Source organism: Drosophila virilis, chromosome 2 (genome assembly GCF_030788295.1).
Source record: "Drosophila virilis strain 15010-1051.87 chromosome 2, Dvir_AGI_RSII-ME, whole genome shotgun sequence".
Classification (NCBI taxonomy): domain Eukaryota; kingdom Metazoa; phylum Arthropoda; class Insecta; order Diptera; family Drosophilidae; genus Drosophila; species Drosophila virilis.
The window spans coordinates 29,132,341-29,158,793 of record NC_091544.1 but is presented as its reverse complement, the minus strand read 5'-3'; the positions used below and the strand labels follow the sequence as shown (position 1 = coordinate 29,158,793).

Sequence of the window (26,453 nt, the reverse complement as noted above, 5' to 3'; positions counted from 1 at the left end):
AATTTATATGAAATAACTATTTGGTAACAGAAGGACATATATTTACGATTGGTTTTTCACGCATTTCCCGGCCAGAACAAGCGATTTTTGATTTTACGACGGCCTGGACGGAAGCTTACTGAAAACTTGAAACATATTTTAAAGCTATTTACTTTTAGTTCAACTAAACGCTTATATTAACATTCACAGATCTCTTCTTCTAGCTAATCGTTGCATATACTTAAATTTTATCTGTTTTGTCCCAGTTTAAAGCTAATAAACGGCTTTTTACCCTTCGTTTACTTTGATTTGCTCTCTCTTTCTGTTTCTTGGCTAGTAATTTGTTTATAGGCTCCCCCTCTAGTTAACCAAGCCCGGGTCTATCCCATCAGGGCATAACTTATTCGAATTGCATGAATCATTAGATTTTCGCAATTGATTTCCACGCTAATTTTGGCGACGTGCTGGCACTCCAGACAAGCGACTTTGACAAAAAGCTCGTGGGCTTGAAGCTCGTCGAACGGCGAAAAGTCATTTTCAATTTTCCAGCGCATTAGTCACCGCCGCGCTGACTTTGGGCCTTAAACTGTAACTAGTTTTCACGCGCGCGCCTGCCTGTCCGCTTCTCCTGGCCTGGCCTGCCCTGCCCTGCCCTGCTCCGTCCCGCTTCGGGCCACATCTCGCCAATTTTCTGGCGGCTAATCCACATGAAACGTCATCATCCTGAGAGAGTTGCCTCTTGGCCAAGTGAAAGTGGACAAAACAACAACTACAACAAAAGCAACAACAGCAACAACAACTGCAGACGCGTGAATTAATTTTTAATGTTTTCTTAACGCTTTTGTGTTCGGTTTGGCTGTTGTTTTTTTTTTTTTATTTTCGTATGCACATATTTTCCATCTACTTGGGTAATTTGCCATTCACTGCACACGACGCTAAATGCTAAGAGATAAATAAATAGAAAGAAGTAAAATAAAACACCGAACCGATCCCAACAAATAGCCAAACGTAGCCCGTAGCCCCAACAATCATCATCAGCCAATGGCGCATTTCATTTTTCAATTGCATTTCATTTTATTTTTTCCCCTCATTTTAATGTTTTTTTTTTTTTTCGCTTCTTTCTTTCTTTTTTTACACTCTTCAAGTGTGCGTGATAAATAGGGTATTTTGAATTTTTAATGCCGTTTGTTGCGCTTCTCAAAAGTTTAGTTTACTTATACTTTATTATCAAGGAGCATGGAAAAGCAAAAAGATGTTTTAAAAGAAATATAAATAACAACAGGATTTTAATTAATAATGGAAAACCTTTTCAAAATTAATTGATTTTTATAGACGACAAACACGACAATTTAACGTTACGTAACACAAAACTATTCTTTTTCTATTGAATGACTGAACGACTGACTGACTGAATCACTGATTCTTGATTGGCCTTTTACTCATTTTCAAAGATCATTGTTCAAATTCATTGAGTTGTGTTTCACACTTTTTGGAAAACAAGGTCCGGAAACCTTCGAGTCTATACCAACTTTTGGTGCTTTACTCGAGATCGCACGGGCAAGGCCGGGGAATACGCGCTATTAAAAAAATATATTTTAAATTTTTCGTTAACATCTTTTTCAAGGAATTTAGATCTCTTTCTAAATAGTTAATGCATTAAATATTTTTTAACTATTTACCATTTATTATAAATAAATTAACACATTTTTGTTCAGATTTTCTTTACACAAATTTAAATCATGCTAATGTTTATAGTGTGTTTAGCACGTTACAAACTTTGCTTTCCACAATTTCAAATGGCGCCGCGTTTTATTTATTTATGCGTGCCTGATTACAAATTAATTTTACAATTTTCAATTAATAATTTAACTTAACTGCAGCGCCCTACAAAACGTACACTGAGCGTTAAAGAAAAGCGCAACTTTCACTGCGCACTCGCCAAAAAACTAAACACCAGATATATACCGAATATATATATATATATATAAGTATATATGTACCTATGCATATCATGCAACAGGTAACGCTGCGGGTTACCAACAAAAAAAAAAAATAATAAAAAAAAAACTGTTTCGAGTCGCGCCTGAGGATATCCGCCGCGGCGTTTCACGCATTTTCTGCTTGCGGCCCATTGTTTTTTTTTTTCGCCTCTTTTTATTAGTTTTTGTTTTTATAGTCTCTTTTTGTTATTATATTATTGCCCACTTTGTTTTTACTCAAGAGCTGGTTTTTGATATTTTTGCATAGTTTGCTTTTATTTTGATTTCGCTTTTCATTTGCATTTTGTCCAAGCGACAACACAAAAACTTGTTGTGTCATATTTCAATTTTTGTTGTTGTCTTTCTGTTTTTTAATTAGTTTTTTTATTTTTCCTTTCGTTGTCGCTTCTTCAACTTTGACGCTACCTCAAGAGCACACGTTTTTCTATTTGCTGTTTCCCGCACGGTAAGAATTCTAAATTTGGGTCTCCCGATAAGCAATCACTTTCCACGTGCCCAATTCTGTGGCTACCAACTCATTTCCATATTCGGTTGTTCATTAGCTGACATAGTTGTAGTTCCCCCACCGGTTGGGAGCTGACATTTGTACGGCAAAGTTCTTAAGCTACGAAGTGTAAAAAGTGAAAAGCTCTTTAAGCGAAATGGTATATTGTGAAAACTCTAATTAAAACGATGGGTGGTCATGAACTTGCCTTTCGTGGGTCTTGTGTAGAACTAGAAGATCAAGTTCATCATGAAATGCAAATAAAACATCTGCAGATCAACTGAGCTTAAGAGGAACTAGTGTTTTTAGCCTGGTTTCAAAATGAACTTTAATGTTTATTGCATCTAAGTTCAAATTAACTAGTTCATTTGAATTTGTGTAGTTATACTACGGTAGTTTACTAGTTCATTTGTACTTGAAAATGAACTAGTTTATTGAATTAAAGAATAAGTTAACTAGTTCATTTGAATATCTGTAGTTAGATATCATGTTTACTAGTTCATTTGTACTTACATTAAATGTTAATTTAACTAGTTCATTTGAATTTTTGTAGTTAGATATTTAGTTTACTAGTTCATTTGAGATTGAAAATAAACTAGTTTATGGAATTAAAGAGTATGTTAACTAGTTCATTTGAAGTCGTGTAGTTTTATATCTTCCATATCTAGCTACTGACTTACTTTTGCACATTCCAACTAAAGTTTGATGTTTTATGAATTTGAGAATAAGTTAACTGGAACTAGTAAAAATGGGGATTCGACGGGGTTTGGACACATTCGAACTGAAATTTAATGTTTCATGAATCTAAGAATACTTCAACTTATTCATCGTTCATCGTTTTCTTTTTGTTCAAAGCGTTTTACTGTAACTCTTAGCTCTACATTTGTACTTCTTTCTTGCACTTGCAATAATTCCCAACCAATTAACGCCCATATAAGACCATCATGAAGTAGGCATCACAATTCGTACAACTTTTTTTTTAAAACACTTTAGCTGCACATTGTGTCGACATCTGAACAACTGTAACATTTCACCTGGTTATTCGCGGACTTTCCCAAGGTATATCTGCCTGCCTTGAATAATATATATAAGCAGAAACTAAAACAATGGGCGTTGTCTGAATTCCCACGTCAAAATATATGTACCTATAGTATAAAGTATTGCTACTTACTTACACACAATTCCCGTAAATTCCAATTCAATTCAAGCAACTGACTTGGTTCGTGTTTTCCCAACCCAAAAAAACCTAAAAAAAAAAAAAAAACAACAAGAAATACCTAAAATAGAAGAAAGGCTAGACAAACAAAAAAGCAATTTTAAGAGCTTTACTGAGCGCTATTGCAACTATTGCTATTTCTGGCATTTATTTATATGCCGAACATTTTTTTTTTTGCAGTTAAAGTGGCAAATTGACTGCCAAAAGGAAAAAGAAGAAAAACAAACAAACAAACAAACAACAGCACAATTACTATTATTACTGCGCTGTATAGATCTCAGCCTCCTGCTTGTGCCCCTCTTTGGGTCTTGACTAGTTGACAAATATGGAGCATGCTCTCGACTTTAAGACACTTTCCGCTGCTGGTTTTTGTTTCACTTTATTTCTGTATATTTTTTTTTCTTTTTGCGCTTGGATTTTCTCCATAGATATTTTTCATTTGCGCTGTTTTTTTTTGCTGGCCTTTTTCTGTTGTCTGTCTCTGGTATTATCATTATTTGTAGTTCCTTTATTGCTTCGATGCTCCATTGATTTTTTTTTAACCCCGCTTTTGCTGTCGGAACCAAATCGAAGCGCTTTATAAAAAAAAAAACCAACTTTAATTAGTACTATTACAAAAGAAAACAATTTTTTCAGTGCACATTGTTTGCCACAGCATTAGCCTCGATTCAGCAAAAGGCAGGTCCGATTGCCGTTTGGGCACGTATAGAGCGTAGATTCTCCATTGTGGCTGATGTTGATGATGAGTTCAATGAGTGCTGCTATTGAATTGCCAATGTTTAACTTAACATGAGTCTATTGTTGCGCTCCAAGCTAATAAAATCGATAAAAACAAGCGTTCAGTGTTAATTATCGAATAAATAATTATCGATTGACGTGGACTAAGTTATAGGATTAAGCTTAATTTGTTGGCCAATTAATGACGGTGACAACAATGCTGCAAAGCCAGTTACCTGTGCATTTTTAACAATCCTACAAAACTAGTTACTACTTAGCGTATTCAACAAATCGAACTTTTAGCTTAATACTTGCAAGGCAGTGTTGTATATTGTCCAATAAAACCGCTTGCTATGACCTCTAATACCGTTAAACAGTTCTGTAGGGGGATTTAAAACTCTATCACAGCAATTGCACAACACTGAATTTAAATTTTAGCAAAAATAACACACATTTTATAAAAGATTTAAAAAAATAATATATTTAAAAGCTTTAAGCTACATAAAGTGTACTGGATGCAGATAATTTATCGCAGTTCTGGGACAGTTCTTAAAATTAAAAACATATTGTGATAAGACAGTGTTGAGAAGTGTTCAGGGGAAGCTTTCGAGGCATTTTACAGCATTTTGGCTAGTGTTTAATAACATGTTGCGCCACCGAAAACTAAATATAAATTCGCATCAAACAAATTTGTTTAAAGTTCGATGCGGTATATAAAAAAAAATATATATATATATATATATATATATACATATATGTGTGTAGTAAGTGATTAAAGGCAAACGAAATGCCGCATGGAACATGGTGACAACAATCAAAATTACCTGCGATGGCGTTTTCATCCAATCCAACTCGTATCTCACGCCCACGCAAACGAATGCGACGACAGCAGCAACTGCAGCAGTAGCAGCCACAACTGCAGCACAATCAGCATCAACTGGCAACAGTTTGAGCAACGAGAGCGACAACTCGCAGACGAGCAGCGGCAGCCAGAACGCAGGCAGCAGCCAGAACAGCAGCAAGAAATCATCGACACGCTCCAATTGCAGCAGGCATCGAGCAGCGGCTGGCGCGGGCTCGCAGGATACGCGCAGGCGTTACTATTATTTTGGCAGCAAGGACGTCTATTGGTGCAAGCAGAGCCTGACGCGCAGCGCCAGCAGCCTGAGCCAGCGCGAATCGAATAACTGCAGCAGCGCCATCAACGGCCACGCAACTGCTGGTCAAATCATTTCCAAAGCGCGTCGTCGACCCCTGCAGCTGTGCAGCAGCCTGAGTGCTGCCTATGCGCCGCCAAAGCGCAAGGAGTTTTATTTTTGTGATAAATATGCGGCCACAGGTGGTGGCAGCAACAGCACTGGCAGTGGCAGTGCCACGGGCTCCAACTCCAACAGCAGAGGCAAGCACACAGCTGTGCAGCCCATTGATGTGCGTTTGCTGAACTTTCTGCGTAATGCACAGCGCAGATTTCAATCAGCAGCAGCAACAACAACAACAACCACAACAACAGCAGCAAATAAACCAAAGTCTGAAAGCAGCAGCAGAAGCAACACCAAAGAACGTGCTTCAGCCAGGAGCAGAAGCAACCACAATAAAAACAAAATCAACAACAGCAGCAGCAGCTCCCTGCCGCCTATCATCAGCACCGATGATTGGTTTGGTTAGTATGCTTTAATTCAAAGATCTTTTAACAATCAGTTCCATAGATGACATAGATATTTGAACTAATACATTAGTGAAACAAAAAAAAAAAACAGTCAAAATTAAGACCAAAACCAAAAAAGCGAGAAATATGTTCAAACTGAAACAGAATCAATTGCTTTGATTGAGGCATATTTGAAAGAAGTTCAAATCTAATTATAGCTGTTTGAATAGATTATGATCATAAAATCAGTACTTAACAGATGATTAACATATGCTAACTTAAAACTGTTAACGGCGCTTGAGGGGAGATCTAAGTTTTATAAATTAGATTTAACATAACTTATAGTAGCAGAAATCTAGACATATAAACTGCATAAACATATCATTTAAAGTTTTATCCATCCTAAACTTGCCAGAAGATATGCAGCCTGACTGTCAGTCAACTAACATGAACTTTAACATGAACCTTTAAGAATAAATCAACTTTTCTTCCAAAGATGCTCTTCTATATTTTTAAGCTTTGCTTAAACTTTGCGGTTTGCGTCTTCCTCTCTGCAGTTCCTTTGTCATTTTCGCAATGCGTTTTGCACTCAAATTATTTCGGACCGCAAGCAATATCTATATCATACCAAAATACAAAATGTAAACCCCAAGCAGCCCTGTGCCCAATGTCGCAAGTGCTGTGCTGCATATAAAGTTACCAACGTTGCGCTTGGTAAATCAGCTAACATCGGACAAACATCGAAACCCGACAAGAGCCAACACATTCAGCGCCTTGTTTCGGTTGACATTGATGTTGGGTCTTGGGTTTTGGGTTTAACAAAACCATAACAGTTAGTGTCCAATTGCAAGATGTTACCTTTCGAGGGGGGTACGAGAATTGTCCCGCCAATGGGGCAATAATAAAGGCGTTCCATTTGCGTGAAATAAAATGTGCAGTTCATTGAGATTTTTCAAAAGTGAATGGCAACAAGCTGGAAATGCATTTCTCATGGGCTGACGCATAATTTTTTTTAGTGGCGAATAAAAGAGTTAAAGCAATTGCAAGCAGAACCTACTAATTGCAGCAATCAAGAAAACAGTTAAAGCTTGAAAGAAACACATGAAATTCGCAATATAAATAACAAAGTCAGCTTGGAATAAGTATTTAGAATTAGAGCTGAAATATTCCTTATTCCTTGGAACTACAAATTTGGCAATCGTTAACCTAAAGCTCAGCAGGGATAGCTTAATCTTTAGACCAACTGCTAATTCTATTAAATGTTCTTCTTGAGCCAACTAACTAACTGACTAACTGACAGAATGCCCCAGAGGGAGCTCTCGTCTTGCGGCGGCAACAGCAAATGGGAGGGTTGGAAATTGTATATGCTACAGTTAGTAGGAAGAGCTTGGAAAAACAAAACAGAAAGAAAATATATATGTACTTATATACATACATATGCAGTTCAACGCCTATAGAGGTAACAAGTACGTGAGAATCTTTTGTATTGCTTCCTCATTGTGTGTGAGTTAAGGAAGGAACCCAACTACTGGAGGAGAATCGGCCGTAGGAGGGGAACCAGACAATCATTTCGTGCAGTTTCGAGCTGGAAAGTGTAAAATAATAATGAAAAGAAAGAAAGAAAGAGGTAACTTTAGTCTGTCAGTGCCTGAGTGAGAGGCATAACAAAAGACATGAATGGAGCGGAGGCAAGAGAGGCGTCCACATCCCATGTGTTGATGGCATGAATGGCGTGCCACAGTCACATAGATGAGACAGGCTATGCCTGACGGATGGACGGACTTGCTCCGCTGGCTTTTTGGCCAGCAATTTACATATTGCATGCAAAGCGGGACGCGGCAAAAACCGCAAGCAGACAACAGGAAGAAGGAAGCCAACTTATAGGCAACATGCAAACCTACCTTTACCCACACACACACACATACGTACTCCCATATAAGTACTAATTACAATGGCTAGCTGTGTCACAGGTGGGCAGCAGCGACTGTGAGCAAGAGACAGAGAGAGACGGTTTGTGGTTAGAGTTTATTTTTTTGGGAAATTCTGTGCAAAGGGTATATTTTACGTCTATGAAAAGCATTATAAAGCCACACATCTGGGAACCTATTAAGCTTATGAAATATATACTCCTAATCTAAGGAATAAATGATTAACATACTCACTCACACTCACTTATCGAAGATTCTATTAACATAATGTTATGGCTATGTATATCAACAGACCGCCCTCTGCTAAGTGTCTGCAAGGGTATTTAATCGTCGGCATTCCGTTTATAGGAATTGTTTCTTGTTTTTGCTGGTTTAGCTGTTATTGACCCCGTGCCTGGCAGACAGGACAGCTACATGTGTGCAGTTAAGGCATTCGAGTGGAATAATTTAAGGGTTTTTTTTTTTTTTTTGGCAGCAACGTTTGCGAAGTGCTCGAGGGTGCTTTTAATGTCCTCATTGATGGCTATTTTATACGGCACTTACTCAAAATATTATTGCTTTTATTGTTATGGTATATATCTTACTTTTTATGTACACCCCTCTTTCAACTCTATACGCTTATAATATGTTGAGTTCTCGACTCTTGCAATGTTCGCTTATTTCTTACTCTCAAAAACCTACCTTCGATTCCTCTCACACCTACTTCTCACGTACTCTTTCTCTATCCCTTCCCTCTTCACTCTACTCCTTTTTCTTTATAACTCTTTTCCCCTTTTTCGTTATCTTCTTTTACCCACTTTGTCTTTCTTTCCTTCTTTCCCTGTTCCTCAATCTTAAATCCTGAGGCCTATCGATAACACAACAATTTCGATAACAGCTTCATTACCATCGATAATTTCTAAAGACTACATGGTAAAGCCTCCTCTTTAGTTATTACTTACCGCTAATGTGCTCTTCCTCATATAGTTTACGTGAATTACTTAGGCACAATTAAAATTTTAGACGTCGTTTTTAATTAGCTCTTTGCTCGGCTGGCAATTTGCGCAAGCTAATGAGGATTACCTCATCCACAGCGCCAGCTAAGCCAATAATATAACCATATAAGCAATCGCCTATTGGCATACTGCGCATTTCATACACACATATACACATGCCTGTTTACAAACACCCACAACACGCTTCCAACAGTGCATTACAAAAGTGTGTGTCTATACAGAGGACAAAAAAATAAAGTGAAATAAAGAAAACAATTGTCAATGAATCATTCAAGTTTATGGATGCGTTTGCACTTATGTCCGGCAGATTATTGTTTTTATTTTTAAACACCCTTTTTTTTTTTGCTCTGACAAAATTAATGATTATTTTGTGCGCTCAAAATTTACAATTCAGATATAAGTATAATAATAATAATAATAATAATAACACAAGCTGCATTTAAATGATGCTTGCGCTTTGACAGGCGACAGTTCAGCTAATAAATATATTTAAGATCATTTTTCAGGCAATTTAATTGCGTTTTAAAAACCTCTCGCGTTTTTTGTTCGATTTTGAGGTTATAAATGGCAATTCTTGTTGTTTGTTTAACACCTTGTTTACACGCTTGCCTAACATAAAGATTATAAATACTATTTTGTTTGGCAATCATCTTTTGTTTTGATCTGTATTTCTTTGCTTTTCACAATCTCTTAGCTTTCAGCCTCTCACAATATATCATCATAAATGTTTACGTTTCGTGCGTGCTTTCGGCAGCGCAGCCAACTTAATGCCTTTGCCAGCAAGCTTCGATAAATCGATAACACGCAATGGTCATTTAACTGGCAGCTAAACTGAGTAACATTTGCATAAAAGTGAAGTGCAGATTGGCAAATAGAAAATTTAGTTTTCAAAGTCAAAGTGAGAACCCGAAGTCATGTTTATATATATATGTACACAAAATATGTCATCATGTCTAGCGGATATTGTGGGGTCTAAGAGCCCCCGTCCGTTATCGTGCGTCTGGGCTGCGTGTGTCATATGTAAATATGTAATTACATTCAACACTTGCCTCATGCAATGACTCGACTTTTGTTTGCTTGGTATGAATCGTGGCTTGTAAATGTTGAATCGTAAGGCATCTGTTTATGTATGTGTTCGTATATCCGACTGACTCATGCCACACATGTCATCAAAATGCGTAAAATTACAAAGAGCGACTGCAACGGGCACTCAGATCCTACAGTCTGACTGGCGCCGAAGGTCAAGCATCAATTAGTTTTAAGCCTGGATGACAGTAAGACTCGAATCAAACAAAGCTTAAAAATAAGGCAATGATCAACTAGGTATTAACCTACGAGTCTTAACTTGAAAGCTTAAACTCTAAACCTAATTGAGTTGAATGCTAAATTCGATATTTAGTTATCGTTGTATTAAAATATTCAACTAGATAATTAATTAGTTATCTCAATTAAATCTGATCACAGCTTGTTATATATGATACTTCATAAGATCTAAATTATTATATTATGGGTAGCGAATTGTAAAAATAAATACTTCTTATATTGTTAATCGATAAATGCTGTGCATATAGATATCGATAAACGATAAAAGTCAACTAAAAGCTAATTAAATTAATATACCTCATAAAGACATTAATTGCAGGGCATAAGAAGTATAAAGTTCGCATCAGATATTGTTATTGTCAGGGGCTTAACTGAACTGACATATCAAAATTGGTATCAGCGAGTAAAAATAAAACGTGAAAAGTTTATTTAGTGTATTTTTATACGCCTGCTCAGAGCTTATTCACAACGTTAATGTTTTTGTAACAGCTTTGGGGAAGTTCTCTTTTCTCTCTTAAAAAAAAGATCTCACTTCCAATAGTTGAAATTTTGAATGTTAACATATCGATAGGAAATTACTATCGTAATAATAACATGATCTCGACTTATCGCTTACATTATTTGTCGTGCTCTTGTCAATAACATAGTGTGTTCACATTAAGCTTTATAGACAAGCCAATTGGATCGATCGATTGGCGTGACTTTGAATCAGGAAACCGACGATGACGATGACGAAGAATGACGAATTGCATGCAGTCAATTTTGGGAAGTCATGTTCAAACTAATTTACAAAACAGAGAAGAAAAAAAAGGAAACAGCTGAAATAAACGTGTTAAATTAAACATAAAACTGTGCATAATTGCAATTGCATGATTGTCTGTACAATGTGTCTAGTGGTTGTTAACGGATGTGGTTCAGAATTGTTGTTGAATTGGGCAAGGTCAAAACTCCACACGGCTAATTTGATAGGCTTTTACCCGCAATTGGAGCTGCAGCAGTCGCTGTTTTGCCACCTTTCACACAATTGAAACGTAGCCCACGTTGAAGATGGATTCTCCCACGATAAATCGCTGTCTCGCACCATGACTTGAATCAAACATTAAATATGCAAAAAGCGTTTCCGCATGAAATTTACATAAAATCTGAAAATTAAGCAATTCCAAACAAAATAAGCCAACACACCCAAATTAATTTAAAACTCAATTACGAGCCAAATGAATCCAGAGAACTAGCACCAAAAACAACATAAAGTTCTGAGACAGAAACTAAAAGTGAGCAAGTTGCGTCTTGCTGGGAATTTGTAGCGCCAATTCAGTTTTAAATGCCTTGAGAATTTTAATGACAAACCCCTGCTGATTCATTGCATAATTAAATTTGTAGCATTTTACGGTAAGAAATAAAAATTGTAGGTTCAATGATTGCCATGCTTGACAGTGGGATGCTCTCTAAAAAGACAAGTATCGATTGTGTAGCTTATGTGATTCTGTCGAAAGGGTATTCCTCATGTAAAATGTTAATATATGCTTACTGCTTGTTTTTGACTGAAATATTTTGGAAAATAATTGAGGAAGTGAAGTCACATTTACTGCGGATCGAACCGGTTTTAAATTAAGATCTACAAACTCCAAATCTGACGACTTTCGATATTGTTTCCCTAACTTTACCTTATTACATTTTTCTGGTACCTGCCAATATTTTTCCTGGCTTTAACGTGTTGTCGAACTAAATTTCCAATCTGCCTGTCAAAGTTATGCCCAATTTTAACTTGTCAAACTAAATATTGTTGTTCCCTTTAAATGTTCCATAGCTTTAACTTGTTGACAAACTAAATTTCCTTTGAGCCTGTTAAACTTGTCCCAAACTTTAACTAAGTATCAAACTAAATAAACTAAACTAAAGATATTAATATAAATTTTCATAAAGCTTTAAGCTATAAGCTCACAATTCCATTTTTTAACTTTTATGCACAGCCAAAGTAACTCTATTGCAACTACCTGTGACTCTAGGGTATTACAAATAAAATTACAGTAGCCGAAACTACTCCTGGAATTGCGCAGTAAAAGTTTTAATTATGCATGTCACATGTCAATGTTTTACATTTGCCAAAAACTCACCATCTCTCTCTCTCTCGTTCTCTCTTTCTCTCTCTTGTCTTGTCATTGCGTGGGCGTTGCCACTGCGTCGTGTATTCCTTTTATTTTTTAGCGCTCACTTGATTAACATGCGGTTAAAGTTCCGTCATTTACGTTGACCAACAATCAACATTTACCATTGTACATAATATATAAGAAATACATGTGAAATACATATGCACAGATATAAGTATTTGTTTGCGCTATATCAACATGGTTTTGCGTAATTGTTGCTGACTTTTTAAGTTAAGTTCGCTGATTAAATAAACGTGCATGGGATTAGCTAAATATGCAATACGATTGCCATTCAAATTGTTATAACTTGTTCCGTGCATTCACTGATAAACACTTGTAAAGTTGTTGCAGCATTGATAACATGCCGTAAAACAGATTGGAAGCATTTATAGCAAAACATTTAATGCGTGCCTAAAAGTAAAGACAAATAACCTTTAAGAAAAAATCGTATAAAACCTAAAAGCTTGTTAAGTTAAAATGTATCTAAATATTTCTCTTAATTTTACCAGCCACTTTACCAGCCAAACGCTCTCACTTTTATTTGCCAATTCAGTCTTTTTTTTAATTAATAGGCAGCTTATCCAACTGGTAAATTTTCTTTTGGGACAACAAATTGTTCTTGTATTTGCAAATCTGTGAGATATTTGTTTAGTATATTGAACTGCAGTGTTGCCACCTGGCATCGATCAGACGTTGACAGGCTGTATTAACATTAGCTTTAAGCAGCTGGAGCAAACGCTTGTCAACTAACAATCATTTGACAGCTACACGAAACAATGGAACTTTCCGAAAACAGTAGCAAAAATAATATGTACTTAGCCAGATCTGTGAAATTAGATACACAGGCTGACAGGGCGTTGCCAGACAGGGGTAAAGCAGTTGCCCATGTTAATTGCATTTGAATGCCTCGAAATTTCAACTGGGTTTGCATTTAAATATGAATTTGAACTTGAAATCCTATTAGCGAATCTATGAGTAATGCCCGAGCAGTTGAATATTTAATGTGATATATGAATATTTAATGAGCTGAGCAAACAATTCATATTCCGCGAGAATATTTGCCTTTGTGTGTGCCATACTCGGTCAAAGATTAGTTTACAATGGCAGTTAACTAACAGCATGTGCTGCGAGTGTATGTGTGTGTGTGTGTGTTTTGTTGTGATTAGATTAAGGCGAGTGTGCCAAGAGTTTAACAATTGACTAAATAACATTTACTTTTTACGCAGACGAAGAAGCAAGCGAAACAAAGACTAAGGACATACAAACACGCAATAGCCAGTCAAAGATAGCAAAGCCAAGGACGACGACCAAAGCAGCCGGGGAGGGTGAGCTGATAACCGTGGAAATCAAACAGGGTCAGTTGAGGCACAAACAGCAGCACCAACAGCCGCAACAGCCGCAAAAAACACAGACAACAACATCAGCTGCGGCTGCAAAGCCGCCAATATCAACAAAAACAGCAACTGCAAGAGCACAAACCGGAAACGTAACGCCAACAGCAGGTGACAGGAGCGTCACCAGCTGCAAGGTCGAGGATATGAACAGCCACGCGACCGCCACACAAAACGGACAAACAACGGTCGTTGGTCATCATCGCGGCTTCTCGCAGCCATCGGTCAACGCGTCAGCTGCAACCGGCGGCACAGCTGGCGATCCATGGTATCTGCAGGCTACCGGGCATCAAATGCCGCCAACTGCACCGCTTCGCCACAATAAACGACCCGCTCCACAGCCCAATTCCATGGGTGTTGTCGGTGTCGGGGTCGGTGTTGGTGTCGGCGTCGGCGTCGGTGTGGGCGTTGGTGCCACAACGCTGCTACATCAGCAACAGTTGAGCCAATCCCAGCCACATATTATGCCGCCGAGCATACCACCGCATCATCATCATCATCGCGAAAACAATGTGGTATGTTTTATCATGAAGTTGAAACAAATCGTTGTTAAGCCCCACAGGCAGTTGCTCTTGAATTGAGTTACTTTTGCAATCAGATACTCTTGTTCTCTCACTTTAAAACAAGTAATAATTTAATCAACTTAATTGTGAATAGTAACGAAAACATTAAAGTTTGAATTACTCAAAGCTTGAAGCTCTTGAAGATCTTCCATTAACTAAATTTAATGCTTAATGCTGCGACAATTACTAAGTGGAGGCTTTAGGATGCAGTCTAAGTGTCCATAAACTAAAGATCTACCAATTTGTTAAACTTGTCCTCTCACTCTGAAGCAAGTTATAATTTAAGCAACACTATTGTGAGTACTAACACAAATATTAAAGCCTCAATTACTCAAAGTTCGAACAAGTAGCAGCAAGTAAAGCACGAAACAATTATATTTAAAAGCAGGCTAAATCCTAGCGTCGCCGTACAATGTTACTCAAAGCTCTTCCATTAACTTCACGTAAAGCTTAAAGCTCCGACAACTGCTCAGACTTTAAGAATTTAAAATGCAATCTAGCTCTAGATAAATTAAAGGTCAACCAACTGACTGTGCTTACCTTTAAAGCTCTACTAACAAAAAAACATTTTACACAACTTTGCGCTAATTTTTTAAAATAATGCTCATTAGTTTCTATGTAAGTTTTCGGCCCACGTCATGTGCGCAATCTTATCTAATTTATAAGTAGATAATAAATAATGATAGCTCATCAAAGAGATAAAAATGAACTAATTAATTTAGTAACTGAGCTCCAATAAAATCATTATTAAACAGGCTCATAAACCATTTCCAAGCAGATAAAAATTACGCGACCGAAAAAAAACTTACCTCATTTTGTTGCAGCACCCAACACCAGCAGCAGCAGCATCAGCGGCAGCATCAGCAGCGTCGGCGGCGGCGTCATTGCATCTGTCATCGCATGCATTAAATAGTCATAATTTAATCAACAATCATTCGCCAAAATCGCCCAACCAGACGCAACAGCAGCAGCAGACGACGACAATACACCAGCAGCAGCAGCAGCAGCAGCAGCAACAACAACAACAACAGCACAACATATTGTCAACATTTGCGCCCGCGCCAATAGCAACAGGAACACATGCCCAGGTTGAGCAGGCAGCAGCAGCAGCAGCGTCCGTAACCGCAGCAGCTGTTGCCGCCGTCACACAGCAACAGCAGCAGCAGCATATGCAGCTGCTGGCGAACTGCGCTTCCAGCAATAATCTAATGTCCTCCTCGCTAACACTGCATGCGCCGGTGGGCGCATTGCCGCCAAAAAGCTTAGCCCTCACCGGCGGCAATGGCAGCAACAGCGGCAGCAACAACATGTTGCTGCAGTCCACACAGCCAACAGTTGCCAACAGCGGCAGCAGCAGCGGCAACAACAACACCAGCAGCAACACTAGCAGCAGCAACACCACAGGCATGTCCACATCACTGCACAGCTTCGATTTAAACGGCGGCAGCTTGGACAAGTGGACAAGTGGCTCCACAACGGCCATGAATCATGCATCGCTATCGCCCACAGGTGCACCGCAGCAACATCAGTTGCGCAAATGTGAAGTTAAGCTGAATGCAATGCCGTAAGTTGAAAGCCGAAGTTGAGCAACATTTCAGATATGAAAAACGAATTTATTTATTAAATCTATAGAAATCGATTTGATTGTGTGCTAAATAAATGATATATCTTACCTTCAAAAGATCCTCTCAACTTCCAATTGCCACCAGCTCTCATTTCCTTTTGTTTGTTCTTCTGCTCCACAGCTGGTTTCATGGCAGCATAACGCGCGACGAGGCGGAGCATTTGCTGCAGCCGCGCGAGGATGGCCTGTTCCTAGTGCGCGAATCGACTAATTTTCCCGGTGATTATACGCTGTGCGTTTGCTTTCAGGGCAAGGTGGAGCATTATCGTGTCAAATATCTGGAGAATAAGTTAACCATCGACGACGAGGAATACTTTGAGAATCTGGGACAACTTGTAGCAGTAAGTTCGGGCAAATTTTGCAATCGAAAACTTCATTTATATCCAATTTTTTTTTGTATGCTCCTTTAGCACTATGAAGCGGATGCGGATGGTCTATGCACGCAGCTCATTAAATGTTTGCCCAAGTTGGGTAAACAAGAGTTTTGCATCAACTCCAAAGAGTTTGTCGACAAGGGCTGGGTAATACCCGAAGCGGAGCTGCAGCTGCGGGAGAGCATTGGCAAGGGCGAGTTTGGCGACGTCATGCTGGGCATATTGCGCAACGAGAAGGTCGCCGTCAAGATGCTCAAAGATGAGGGAGCTGTGCAAAAGTTTCTCGCTGAGGCGTCGGTCATGACGTAAGTGACAAAAAAAAACTCCAAGAGAAGCACTTTCAATTAATCTATGCTTGCTTTGGTGTTTCCAGCACGCTGGAGCATGAGAATCTGGTCAAGTTCATTGGCCTCGTTTTTACCAGCAAGCATCTCTACTTAGTTACGGAATACATGAGCAAAGGATCGCTGGTTGATTATTTGCGTTCGCGTGGACGACAGCACATAACCAAAAAGGATCAAATCAATTTCGCCTTGTAAGCTCCCACATATATTGTCATTGATCTCCTTTTTATATTCTCTATTTTTGGCGCTTGCAGCGACACCGCCTCTGGCATGGAGTATCTGGAGGCCAAAAAAGTTGTGCATCGCGATTTAGCTGCACGTAATGTGCTCATCTCGGAGGACTGTGTGGCCAAAGTATCTGACTTTGGTCTGGCACGCGAAGAATGCTACAATCTCGATGTTGGCAAGCTGCCCATCAAATGGACAGCGCCCGAGGCACTCAAGAATGGCGTAAGTTAACTTCAATACTTTATTTAAAAAAACATTTTGGGTTTTTTTTCCATTAAGCCCCACATTTTTAATTGGCTTTGTCGCGCATTTATTAAGATGTCTATTACATACTTAACAGCTGTTAGCTGTGGCAAGCTCTAACATTTGTGTGTAATGTTAGCTTTATAATGTAGCTTTTATTAAAGCAAACTTCTGTGTTTGAAAAGCGGGTGTTGCTTTAAATTACAGTTATATGTTAAGACTTAGCAGCTGTTAAGCGTGGAATTTACAGAAGACCGCATAAACGCTAGAAATATATGGAAATATGTTGATTCATTTTATTTAATTATTTTTCAAAAAATGTAAACTAATATTTCGTAATTATTTCTTCTCCAGCGCTTCTCTAACAAATCGGATATGTGGAGTTTTGGCATACTACTGTGGGAAATCTACTCCTTTGGACGTGTGCCCTATCCCCGAATTGTAAGTACTTTAAGATACATATATCAATTTAACTGGTAAAAAACTCTTCCGACCCACTTTTTAGCCACTTGCGGATGTGGTAAAACACGTAGAGGTTGGCTACAAAATGGAAGCGCCAGAGGGTTGCCCACCGGAAATCTATGAAATGATGCGTCAGGCGTGGGATTTGAATCCAGCGAAGCGGCCAACATTTGCGGAGCTGAAAGTGAAGCTGCAGCAGCTAAATAATGCCACGGCGTGAGAAGTTCACGCCAACAACAACTGAAAACAATTCCAATAGCTAATGGAAATTTATGTTTAGAACGTCTTTAGTTTGAGGGCTGGATAAAGGAAAGGAGAACCGCCAATGGCAGAACGAAAGCTTCATTTACACACTGACACTGAACGCAACAATTTTTCGTACCAATAATATATATATATATATATATATATATATATATATATTTATATATATATAGACGTATATAACTAATTTACAACAATTTATTTACATACATAATTTATGCGATAAGTTTTTTGTAAGCTTAAGCGAAGAAAACCCAACACAATCAAGCAATGTTAGTGAGTTGCGCCCCAGCTAACGATCTATAACTACAATATAACGATATATACATATACATATATATACATAATTACATACATACATACGTACATTACATAAACATATAAACACATATGCAGCGTTGTGTAGTTTACTATTACTATTACAAAATTATATATATATATTTGTGTTAACTGTAGGCTCGATATTTATATTGTTTGGCGCCCCCAACTCAACCAATTGTATACACTACTTTCTCTACTCCTTTCTCTCTCTATATATATTTATGTATACAAATCTGTACGTTTTATGTTATAGAATACGCAAACATATGAGTGCCCCGGCGGAGCTTAACTGTCTTTTTGGTGGGGCGTTAACAAACAGCTTTTGTTTATATATTGTTTTTCTCTACAGCTTATTTGTAAATCCCAATTCCGGGCGAGTTTGTACAATTTCTGTTAAACACTTTCTATTTGTAGCACAAACGACCAGCAACAAAAACTTGTACAACAAGTTGCTGAACAAAAACAACAACATTAATTATAATATAAATAAAAATAAAATCGCAAATTAGTTAAATTTAGTTACATTTATATTTGTATATCTAATCAAAAATGAGCGAAAATTATAAAAACAAAAACCAAGTAAATTAAAAATTTGACTTCAACCTATCAAAAACGAAAAAAAAGGCAGCTTGGGCTGCGTGTCCTTAAAAACTACAACAAGCGAAAAACAACAAAAAAACCACTTGTGAAAATATGCATTACATTAATACTACTACATATTACAAAAAAAAACCATTAAACCCTAAATACTTAGCATATGTGGCATGTTTAATGTTTAATAATCATAATAAGAATATAAATTATTACGCGCAAGTTTCATCTACTATGTGAAATCCCCCCAAATCAATCCAAATGTGTCCTGTCTACTTATTTGTTTATTATTATTGTGGAATCTCTTGCAATCTTTTATATATATATATATATATATATGGTATATGCAATACATATAGTTGATATATCAGAATGTCGCTTTAAAACCCAGCAAATGAAATACCCTGCAGCATAAGAGAATTTGTAATTTATTTATGCATATTAACAATTTATACATATAATTTACTTAACTTTTTATGGTTTTATACGTTTCTTGTTCCATAAGAAACTTGTACAATTTTGCTTTAACATTTACATTTATTTTAAACACACAAACACACGTACACGTCCACATTAACTTACATTTAATTTAAAGTTATTACTTTTTTAAAAACAACAAATCCTAAAAATAATTCACAACATTTTTGTCAAACTCTAAGTTAAAAAAAAAAATGCAACATTTTACACAAAAAATCGCACGAACACGAAATACTTAAATGGAATGGAGTTGGAGATTGAGAAGGATATAAAACTTTTAATAAAAGTGACAAATTATAAATCCTTTTGATTTTAAAGTTGGTTTTTAGGCTGAGGATTATGCGAACTCGTTATAAATGCCAATGCTAATGACCTTTTAGGGTCATGTCAATTCCATAGTTCATGATAGCTAACAATGAAACTTTAAAACGTGGATTTTGCTTTCTTGTATTCTTTGGAGATTTTATATTGGACTAGCGGTTATAACCCGGCCTTGCCCGTGGTAAAACAAAAAACTTTCAAGCAACCGTATTACACCAATATACCACTGTTGTGGGTGGAATTTGCCAAATCACTAACACTTATTCAGTAGGTTCTTATGTAATAACGAGAAAAAAGCTTAAAGCAAATCGGACAAAACTTAAAACTTCAAAAAATATTTGAAACGCAGTTTCCAAGTGATTTTTCATATGGATCCTTGGAAAAGAATTTGAGGGCGAAACGCCACCCACCAAATCTTCGAACCCCATTTCCACCGAGGAGGAATGGATTTTTGGAAAAGTGTGAAACATCCCTTAAATGAATTTGAACAAAAATATTTAATACTAAGTTTGAGGCCACTCAAACAAAAGTTTTTCGCGATTTTTCCACACTCGTAAGCGCATTTTGTCGAAACGGATGGCACATGGCGAATCTGCCATATTCGGCGAGAACGACTATACACCGTTGCCTCACCAATTTGACGATTTTTTAGATAAATACTATAACAATTTGTTCTATAAAAAATGTTATATACAAATTTGTGGAGCAATGCAAATTTAAGATACGTTAATTGTGTGCCCAAATGGGTATGAAATACCAGAAGTTCTGTCGAAAAGTTTCAACAAAATAATTACCTGTATTACCGACGAGGTGGAGGCTTGTTTCGTTTTTGTTGTTAAGATCTCTCAGAAATTCGTTTGGTTTAGTCACCAGATTGAATGTGAATAATAAAACTTATAACTGATTTCGATTGCAAGAGCGTACATTTTAATGCATTTAACAAAATGTGCCGTTTATAACATATGTATGCGCCACAATATACAATTATGATTGCTGTTCAAAAGAGTCCGACTAGCAGATACCCTGTAAACAGCGTCATATTCTTCAGCCTTCTCCTTTAAGCATGCATTTAGCATTTATTTACAAATTTCGTGAACATTTTTATTTTCAGTTAACATTCTTCCAAAAAAAACTAATTGTTGACCTAAAATATAAATGGAGATTAGAGCTTAAATTCATTCATATAGAGTCCTGTTGTTCTTTTTTTTTTTTATAAATTAAGGCTATGATTTAAACACGGTCTATTTAGGTTCTTCGAGCACTACTTTTTCAGGCGTCGTGTGGCACGTCGTATGGGTCGACTCTCGGGCGTGCTGGGCGGTGCGAATGGATTCATCTGCTGCGGCGTACCAGGCATGCCAGGTGCTGAAGTCGGTGTGGCGGCACCGCCAAAATTGTTGGCCCCGCCGTTAGTAGCTGCCGCCGTCGTCGATGGGCTGCCAAAGATATTTGAGGCTGTTGGATTGCCAAAGGTAAATGGTTTGGCCACATTGCTGCTCTGCGGCGTGGACGTGATGCCGCCAAAGGCAAACGGTGTATTTGCATTGCCTGCTGGGGCAGCAGCATTGTTGCTGTTGTTCGCGCTGAAGGAGAAACCGCCCGGCTTGGCCTGTTGCTGATGATTCTGTGCGGCGGCCACAGCGTTGGCAAAAAGATTGCCGCCAGCCGTTGGAGCATTATTGGTCGTAGCGTTGCCGCCAAATGTAAACAAATTTGGAGGGCTGTTGGCTGGTTGTGCTGGTGCCGCAAATGCACCAAGGCCATTGGCTGGCGCAGATGCTGTTCCTGCTGCTCCAGAAGCCGTTGATGGCCCTGTGTTGCCGCCAAAATTAAAACTAGGCTTAACAACGCCGGTGCTGGCCGCCGGTGAGCTGAATAAATTTGTGGTTTCGCTCTTTTGAGCCACCGCGGCAAAGGAAAAGCCGCCCGCTTGTTGCTGTTGCTGTGTTTGTGCTCCAGCTGCTGCTGTTGCTGATGTCGTCTGTTGCGGCTGCTGATCCTGCTGTTGAGCGCCAGCATTTCCCCCAAATGCAAACGGCTTGGATTCTGTTGCATTGTTGCTGCCGAATATGGGCGTCTGCTTGGCAGTTGCATTGAAACTGAACGTGTTTGTGGCCGCTGCTGGTGCAGCGGCAGTTGCAGTTGTGCTATTAAAACTGAAACTGTTCGCTGCTGAAGGCGCTGATCCGGCTGTTGTTGCTGTTGCTCCCATTTTGGGTCCATCACCGTTGCCGCCGCCAAAGCTGAACACGCTGCTGCCGCCGTTGCTGCTGGCTTTGTTGGGCAGTGTAAAGGGCGTTGCCTTTGCCACGGGCTTGTTAGCACCACCAAATGCAAATAGATTCGAGCTGTTTGCTGCGGACGGGGCAGCTGTCTCCGCTGCTGCTGCTGGAGTTGCTGCACCGCCAAAACTGAAAGCGGGCTGTGCCGTTGTTGCTGTTGCACTGCCAAATACGGGCGTAGCTGTTGAGGCTGCGGCACTACCAAATATTGGCGTAGTTGTTGCAGCTGGTCCACTGCCAAATATTGGCGTAGCTGCTGAGGCTGATGCACTACCAAATATTGGCGTAGCTGCTGGTGTTGTTGTGTTGTTGCCAAAACTAAATATCTTAGACGGCTCGGAAGATGTTGCTGCCGCTGCTGCTGCTGGTGTGGCTGCAGATGCCGTTGTTGCAGCTGGCTGGAAAGCATTGCCAAAGCTGCTGCTAAGGGCGTTCGGTTCCACGGGCTGAGACGGCCAGTTATCAAGCTTGACACCAGGCGCAGCTGTTGCAACAGTTGCTGCTGCAGTATTATTGCTGCTGCTGCTGTTGCCAAATGTGAATGGTTTACTGGTTGTTGCTGTCGCTGCTTCCGCTGCTGGTTCTGTTGTTGCCGCAGTGGTTGCAGCTTTTCCAAAACTAAATACTGGAGCGCTTGCGACTGTAGTGGTCGTGGTTGTGGCTGCAGCTATTGCAAATGGCGTGCTGTTTGCTGTTGCAGTAGCTGCGGGCTTACCAAAACTAAACATAGGTGTGCTTTTTACTGCTTCTGCTGCTCCCGATGATGCTGCTGCTAGTACTGTTGCTGCTGGTGCTGCTGCCGTTGCAGGTGCACTGCTTGCAGTTGTAGCGATTGCTGGGTTGCCAAAGGCAAACATGGTTGTTGCTGGTGCTGCTGTTGTTGTTGGTGGTGCTCCCTCTGCTACTGCTGCTGCCGCTGCTGGCTTGCCAAATGTAAAAGCAGGCAGCACAGTCGCAGCTCCTGCCTCTGCAGTTACAGACTTGCCAAACGTCAGAACAGGCGCAACAGTTGCTGCTCCTGCTGTTGTTGTTGTTGCCGCCGAACTCATAATTGTAGGAGTTGATGTTGCTGTTGTAGCTGCTACAGTTGTTATTGGTTTGCCTGTTGATGTCGGTAGTGTAAGGCCAGGAATAGAAACTCCTACAGCTGTTAAGTCTTGGCTGACATTAGGTGTCGCGTTGTTAAATGACAGCAAAGGCAACGTGCTGTTGCTGACATTTGTTGCTACAGTTGTTGCTGTTTCTGATTCTGTTGTTGTTGCTGTTGTTGTTTCAACTGCTGTTGTTTTTGTCTCGGCTGCTTTAGGAGAAGCTGTTATTGGCGTTAACGCCGGAGCAGTCGTCGCAAGTATAGTTGGCTTTGTCGTTGTTGTGGTTGTTGTTACACCTGTTACTGTGGCTGTTGTTGTTGCTGGTGCTGCTGCCACAGTTGCCTTCACTGGCATTGCATCTGCCTCATCCGCCGCCGTTTCATCCTGATAGATTTCACCGCGCAGGCTACTCAACATTAAAGCCAGTTTTGTCTTTTGTGTGCGCTCCAGATGAGAGTTTTTGCTTGCGCCCAACGTATGCTGCTGCTTGGGCTTGACAAACTGTATGCCCGCATATTCGTTGGCGTCCACATCAGGACTATCCAGATCCTGTTCTAACTGCCGTTCCTGTTGCTGCTGTTGTCGTTGTTGTGCATTGAACAGCGTCAGTTTGGGTTTGGCTGGCTCGTGCCGGGTCTGCACTACGGGAGCCGAGACTGTGCGCTGGGCTGCTGTCACCGGCAGCGCGGTTATGGGCGTGCTCTGTGTCCTAGACAAATGCTCTAGACGCAAATCAACTGTGGAAGGTTGCTGATTGCGCTGTATTTTGGCCGCCTGTTGGCGGGGCGAAGTTTCCGATGAGCCGCTGCTGTTGCTGCCACTGCTGGCATTGGCATTGTTTGTGGACGTGTTGCTGGTTGCGCGCTTATCGTACAGCTTGCGCTTGTTGCTGTGTAGCTTGCTAGAGCTAAGGGAGCTGGCAATGTCATTGCTATAGCTGCAATTGCGACGCTTGGCTAGCTGTTCCGGTGACTGCTGTGGCGAAACGCTGGCGGCAAAATGATGTGCCGGCATGTGTAAGGCCTGATGTGGATGCTGATGCTGTGGCAGAGCTATAGGCGGATGATGCAAACGTAGAGGCACCGAAACGGTCAGTTCACGCTGTCGCTTAAAACCAGACTGTGGCTGCAACATGGACATCTGATGATGAGGATGAAACTGCTGGTGATGCTGCTGGTGATGCTGTTGCTGATGATGTTGCTGATGATGTTGCCGATGATGCTGCTGCTGCTGTTGATGATGATGATCCACGTAATCAGCCATGCGATTGCAGCTCTTTTTGCTATTATATTCGTTGGGTTGAATTTCCTGCAAACATTTCTTGTTAGTTAAGCCAAACCAATTGCCACCAAAGCCTGCAATGGATAGACTTTGACTTACGCCGCTGTTGATGCGCTTGCGCGAAATCTCCTTCAGCTCCTCCAAGACGCTACGCGTCGGTTCGCTTTCGTGCTGCAACGGCGGCGGATGCATGATGGGGCGATTTTCGCGCGACAACTGATCGCTGACCTTCTCCACGCCCAGCAGCGAATTGGAACGTAAAAGGCTGGGCAATGTGTTGCCACAGTAAAAGCTGCGCTCGGGCGGCGCTATGCGTGTCATGGACACCGACGGCAAGCTGGGCTTATGGCAGAGTGGTGACACTGCAATGCTGGAACGTCGCGGCTGTGTAAACGGATTGTAAACATTGTTAAAGGATATGCTGCGCTGCAAGCCACGGCCACTCTCCCGCTGGTATTCAACAATGCGCGAGGCTAGGCCGCTGCTATGCACGTCCGCAAAGGTTCTATGTGCGGGATTAATAATATTTATATTCAATTTCAGACATTTAACCGTAGTTACTCACTTGGGATCCAACTGGCTGAGATTAAGCCTTTGACGAGTCATTTTGGACACGCTCGTAGATGTCCTTGATAGCTGATGCAGGCTTCTGTGCTGCGGTGAACCATTTGTGTAGCTATTACTTAAACAAATGCTCGAATTACTGCGCTCCCTTGAACCTAAATTTGTGTGAAGTTGCTGCGCCGCCGTTCGCTGTCTGCTAATAGTGATTTAGTGATTTAATGAATATAAAAGTATTACATTGAAGCTACTTACGCGGGCATGCCATCAATCCATGTGGAATCCGCCATGGGTTTTGATAAGCGCGGCGAGTTGCTCAAACTATAACGACGCTCCATTGTTTTATTGTTTTAATATACTTCGTACAGCGCAGTGTGTTCTAGCCTTTATCTGCTAAATATAAGTACGTTTGACAAATTCGAGAGTCACAAATGTGTAAGAAAAAACTTTATTAAATTACCAGGTGAAATGACAAAACACACGCCGAGCAAGCCAAATGGGTTGCCGCCGTTGTATCGGCTATCGATAGACAATAGCGTCAAGTTGCGATAGAACTAACATGCAACTCTGCTAATTTTACCAATGCATGGTAACTCTGTCAGTTTCCGTCCTCCATCTTTCTGCATTGGGTTTTCACGATGGTGAGTTCGGCTGCTATAGTTTTTTGCGAAAAATAAATGGTTTTCAATACGGAAATGGCCCTGGAGTGACGGATATACAGTAACCAACCGCTGCCAAAGTGTTGCGCTATAAAGGCACATACATGTGCTAAGTTAAAAATGTCGTTAATGCGGGGTGCGTGCAGCAAACAAACATGAGAGCGCCATAACCTCGAAAGCGAACGTCTACAATCATATGTGCATTCCAAAACACGTCGAATTATTGCAATTAAATATTAACTGGACATTTCTCTGTTTCTCATTCTTAACAGCCGCCTAAGAAGGACGCAAAGTCGTCGGCCAAGCAGCCGCAAAAGACACAAAAGAAGAAGGAGGGCTCCGGTGGCGGCAAAGCCAAGAAGAAGAAGTGGTCCAAAGGCAAAGTCAGGGATAAGCTGAACAATCAAGTGCTGTTCGATAAGGCCACCTACGAGAAATTGTACAAGGAAGTGCCTGCCTACAAGCTGATCACCCCCTCGGTTGTCTCTGAGCGCTTGAAGATCCGCGGCTCTTTGGCCAAGCGTGCTCTGATTGAGCTGCGCGAAAAGGGTAAGTTAACCACACTCTGAAATCCAAGCAAAACCATGTTTTTAATCAATTTCATGTTTTTTTTTAGGTCTGATTAAGCAGGTCGTGCAACATCATTCCCAGGTCATCTACACACGTGCCACCAAGGGTGATGAGGCGTAAATTTTTGTTTTACCGCACATCTAGAGTGTCGCACCTTCATTTACAATATTGCAATTGATTTGTATGGAAAGTACCAAGGCTCTGCTATGTGTAGTAGAATGTTGAATAAACTTGCTTTTTGATGTAAGGAACATGGGTGTCACATTTTATTTATATTTTGTTATTGTAATTTGCAATACAACTAGTTTGTGTATTGTTGCGAATGGCACAGATGTTCCGACTAGAATTGGCTGTGTCCGTGACTCGATCTGT

At 40.0% G+C, this 26,453-nt stretch overlaps 3 protein-coding genes across 5 annotated transcripts; 2 read left to right on the top strand and 1 right to left on the bottom strand.

Moving 5' to 3' along the window:
- Nucleotides 1-5,150: 5,150 nt before the first annotated feature.
- Nucleotides 5,151-17,904, top strand: Csk (C-terminal Src kinase). The gene is made up of 9 exons (XM_002056287.4): nucleotides 5,151-6,056; nucleotides 13,661-14,340; nucleotides 15,213-15,952; nucleotides 16,134-16,353; nucleotides 16,423-16,691; nucleotides 16,760-16,921; nucleotides 16,985-17,180; nucleotides 17,556-17,642; nucleotides 17,707-17,904. The coding sequence occupies exons 1-9, from the start codon at nucleotides 5,198-5,200 to the stop codon at nucleotides 17,881-17,883; spliced, it is 3,390 nt and encodes a 1,129-aa protein (XP_002056323.2). The 5' UTR covers nucleotides 5,151-5,197; the 3' UTR covers nucleotides 17,884-17,904.
- Nucleotides 17,905-20,541: 2,637 nt separating this feature from the next.
- On the bottom strand, nucleotides 20,542-25,424 carry LOC6632563 (ice-structuring glycoprotein). Of its 3 annotated transcripts, none has more exons than XM_032433757.2 (5): nucleotides 25,313-25,424; nucleotides 25,108-25,242; nucleotides 24,857-25,051; nucleotides 24,391-24,796; nucleotides 20,542-24,318 (listed from the first exon to the last, which is right to left on the bottom strand). In XM_032433757.2, the coding sequence occupies exons 2-5, from the start codon at nucleotides 25,188-25,190 to the stop codon at nucleotides 20,899-20,901; spliced, it is 4,104 nt and encodes a 1,367-aa protein (XP_032289648.1). In that variant the 5' UTR covers nucleotides 25,191-25,242; nucleotides 25,313-25,424; the 3' UTR covers nucleotides 20,542-20,898. The 3 variants fall into 3 exon arrangements, with proteins under 3 accessions (XP_032289648.1, XP_032289647.1, XP_032289649.1); XM_032433756.1 differs by having other exon boundaries at nucleotides 25,108-25,245; nucleotides 25,313-25,395; XM_032433758.1 differs by having other exon boundaries at nucleotides 24,857-25,048; nucleotides 25,108-25,245; nucleotides 25,313-25,395.
- On the top strand, nucleotides 25,355-26,332 carry RpS25 (ribosomal protein S25). Its single transcript, XM_002056285.3, has 3 exons — nucleotides 25,355-25,493; nucleotides 25,784-26,060; nucleotides 26,128-26,332. The coding sequence occupies exons 1-3, from the start codon at nucleotides 25,491-25,493 to the stop codon at nucleotides 26,199-26,201; spliced, it is 354 nt and encodes a 117-aa protein (XP_002056321.1). The 5' UTR covers nucleotides 25,355-25,490; the 3' UTR covers nucleotides 26,202-26,332.
- The last annotated feature ends 121 nt before the right edge of the window (nucleotides 26,333-26,453 follow it).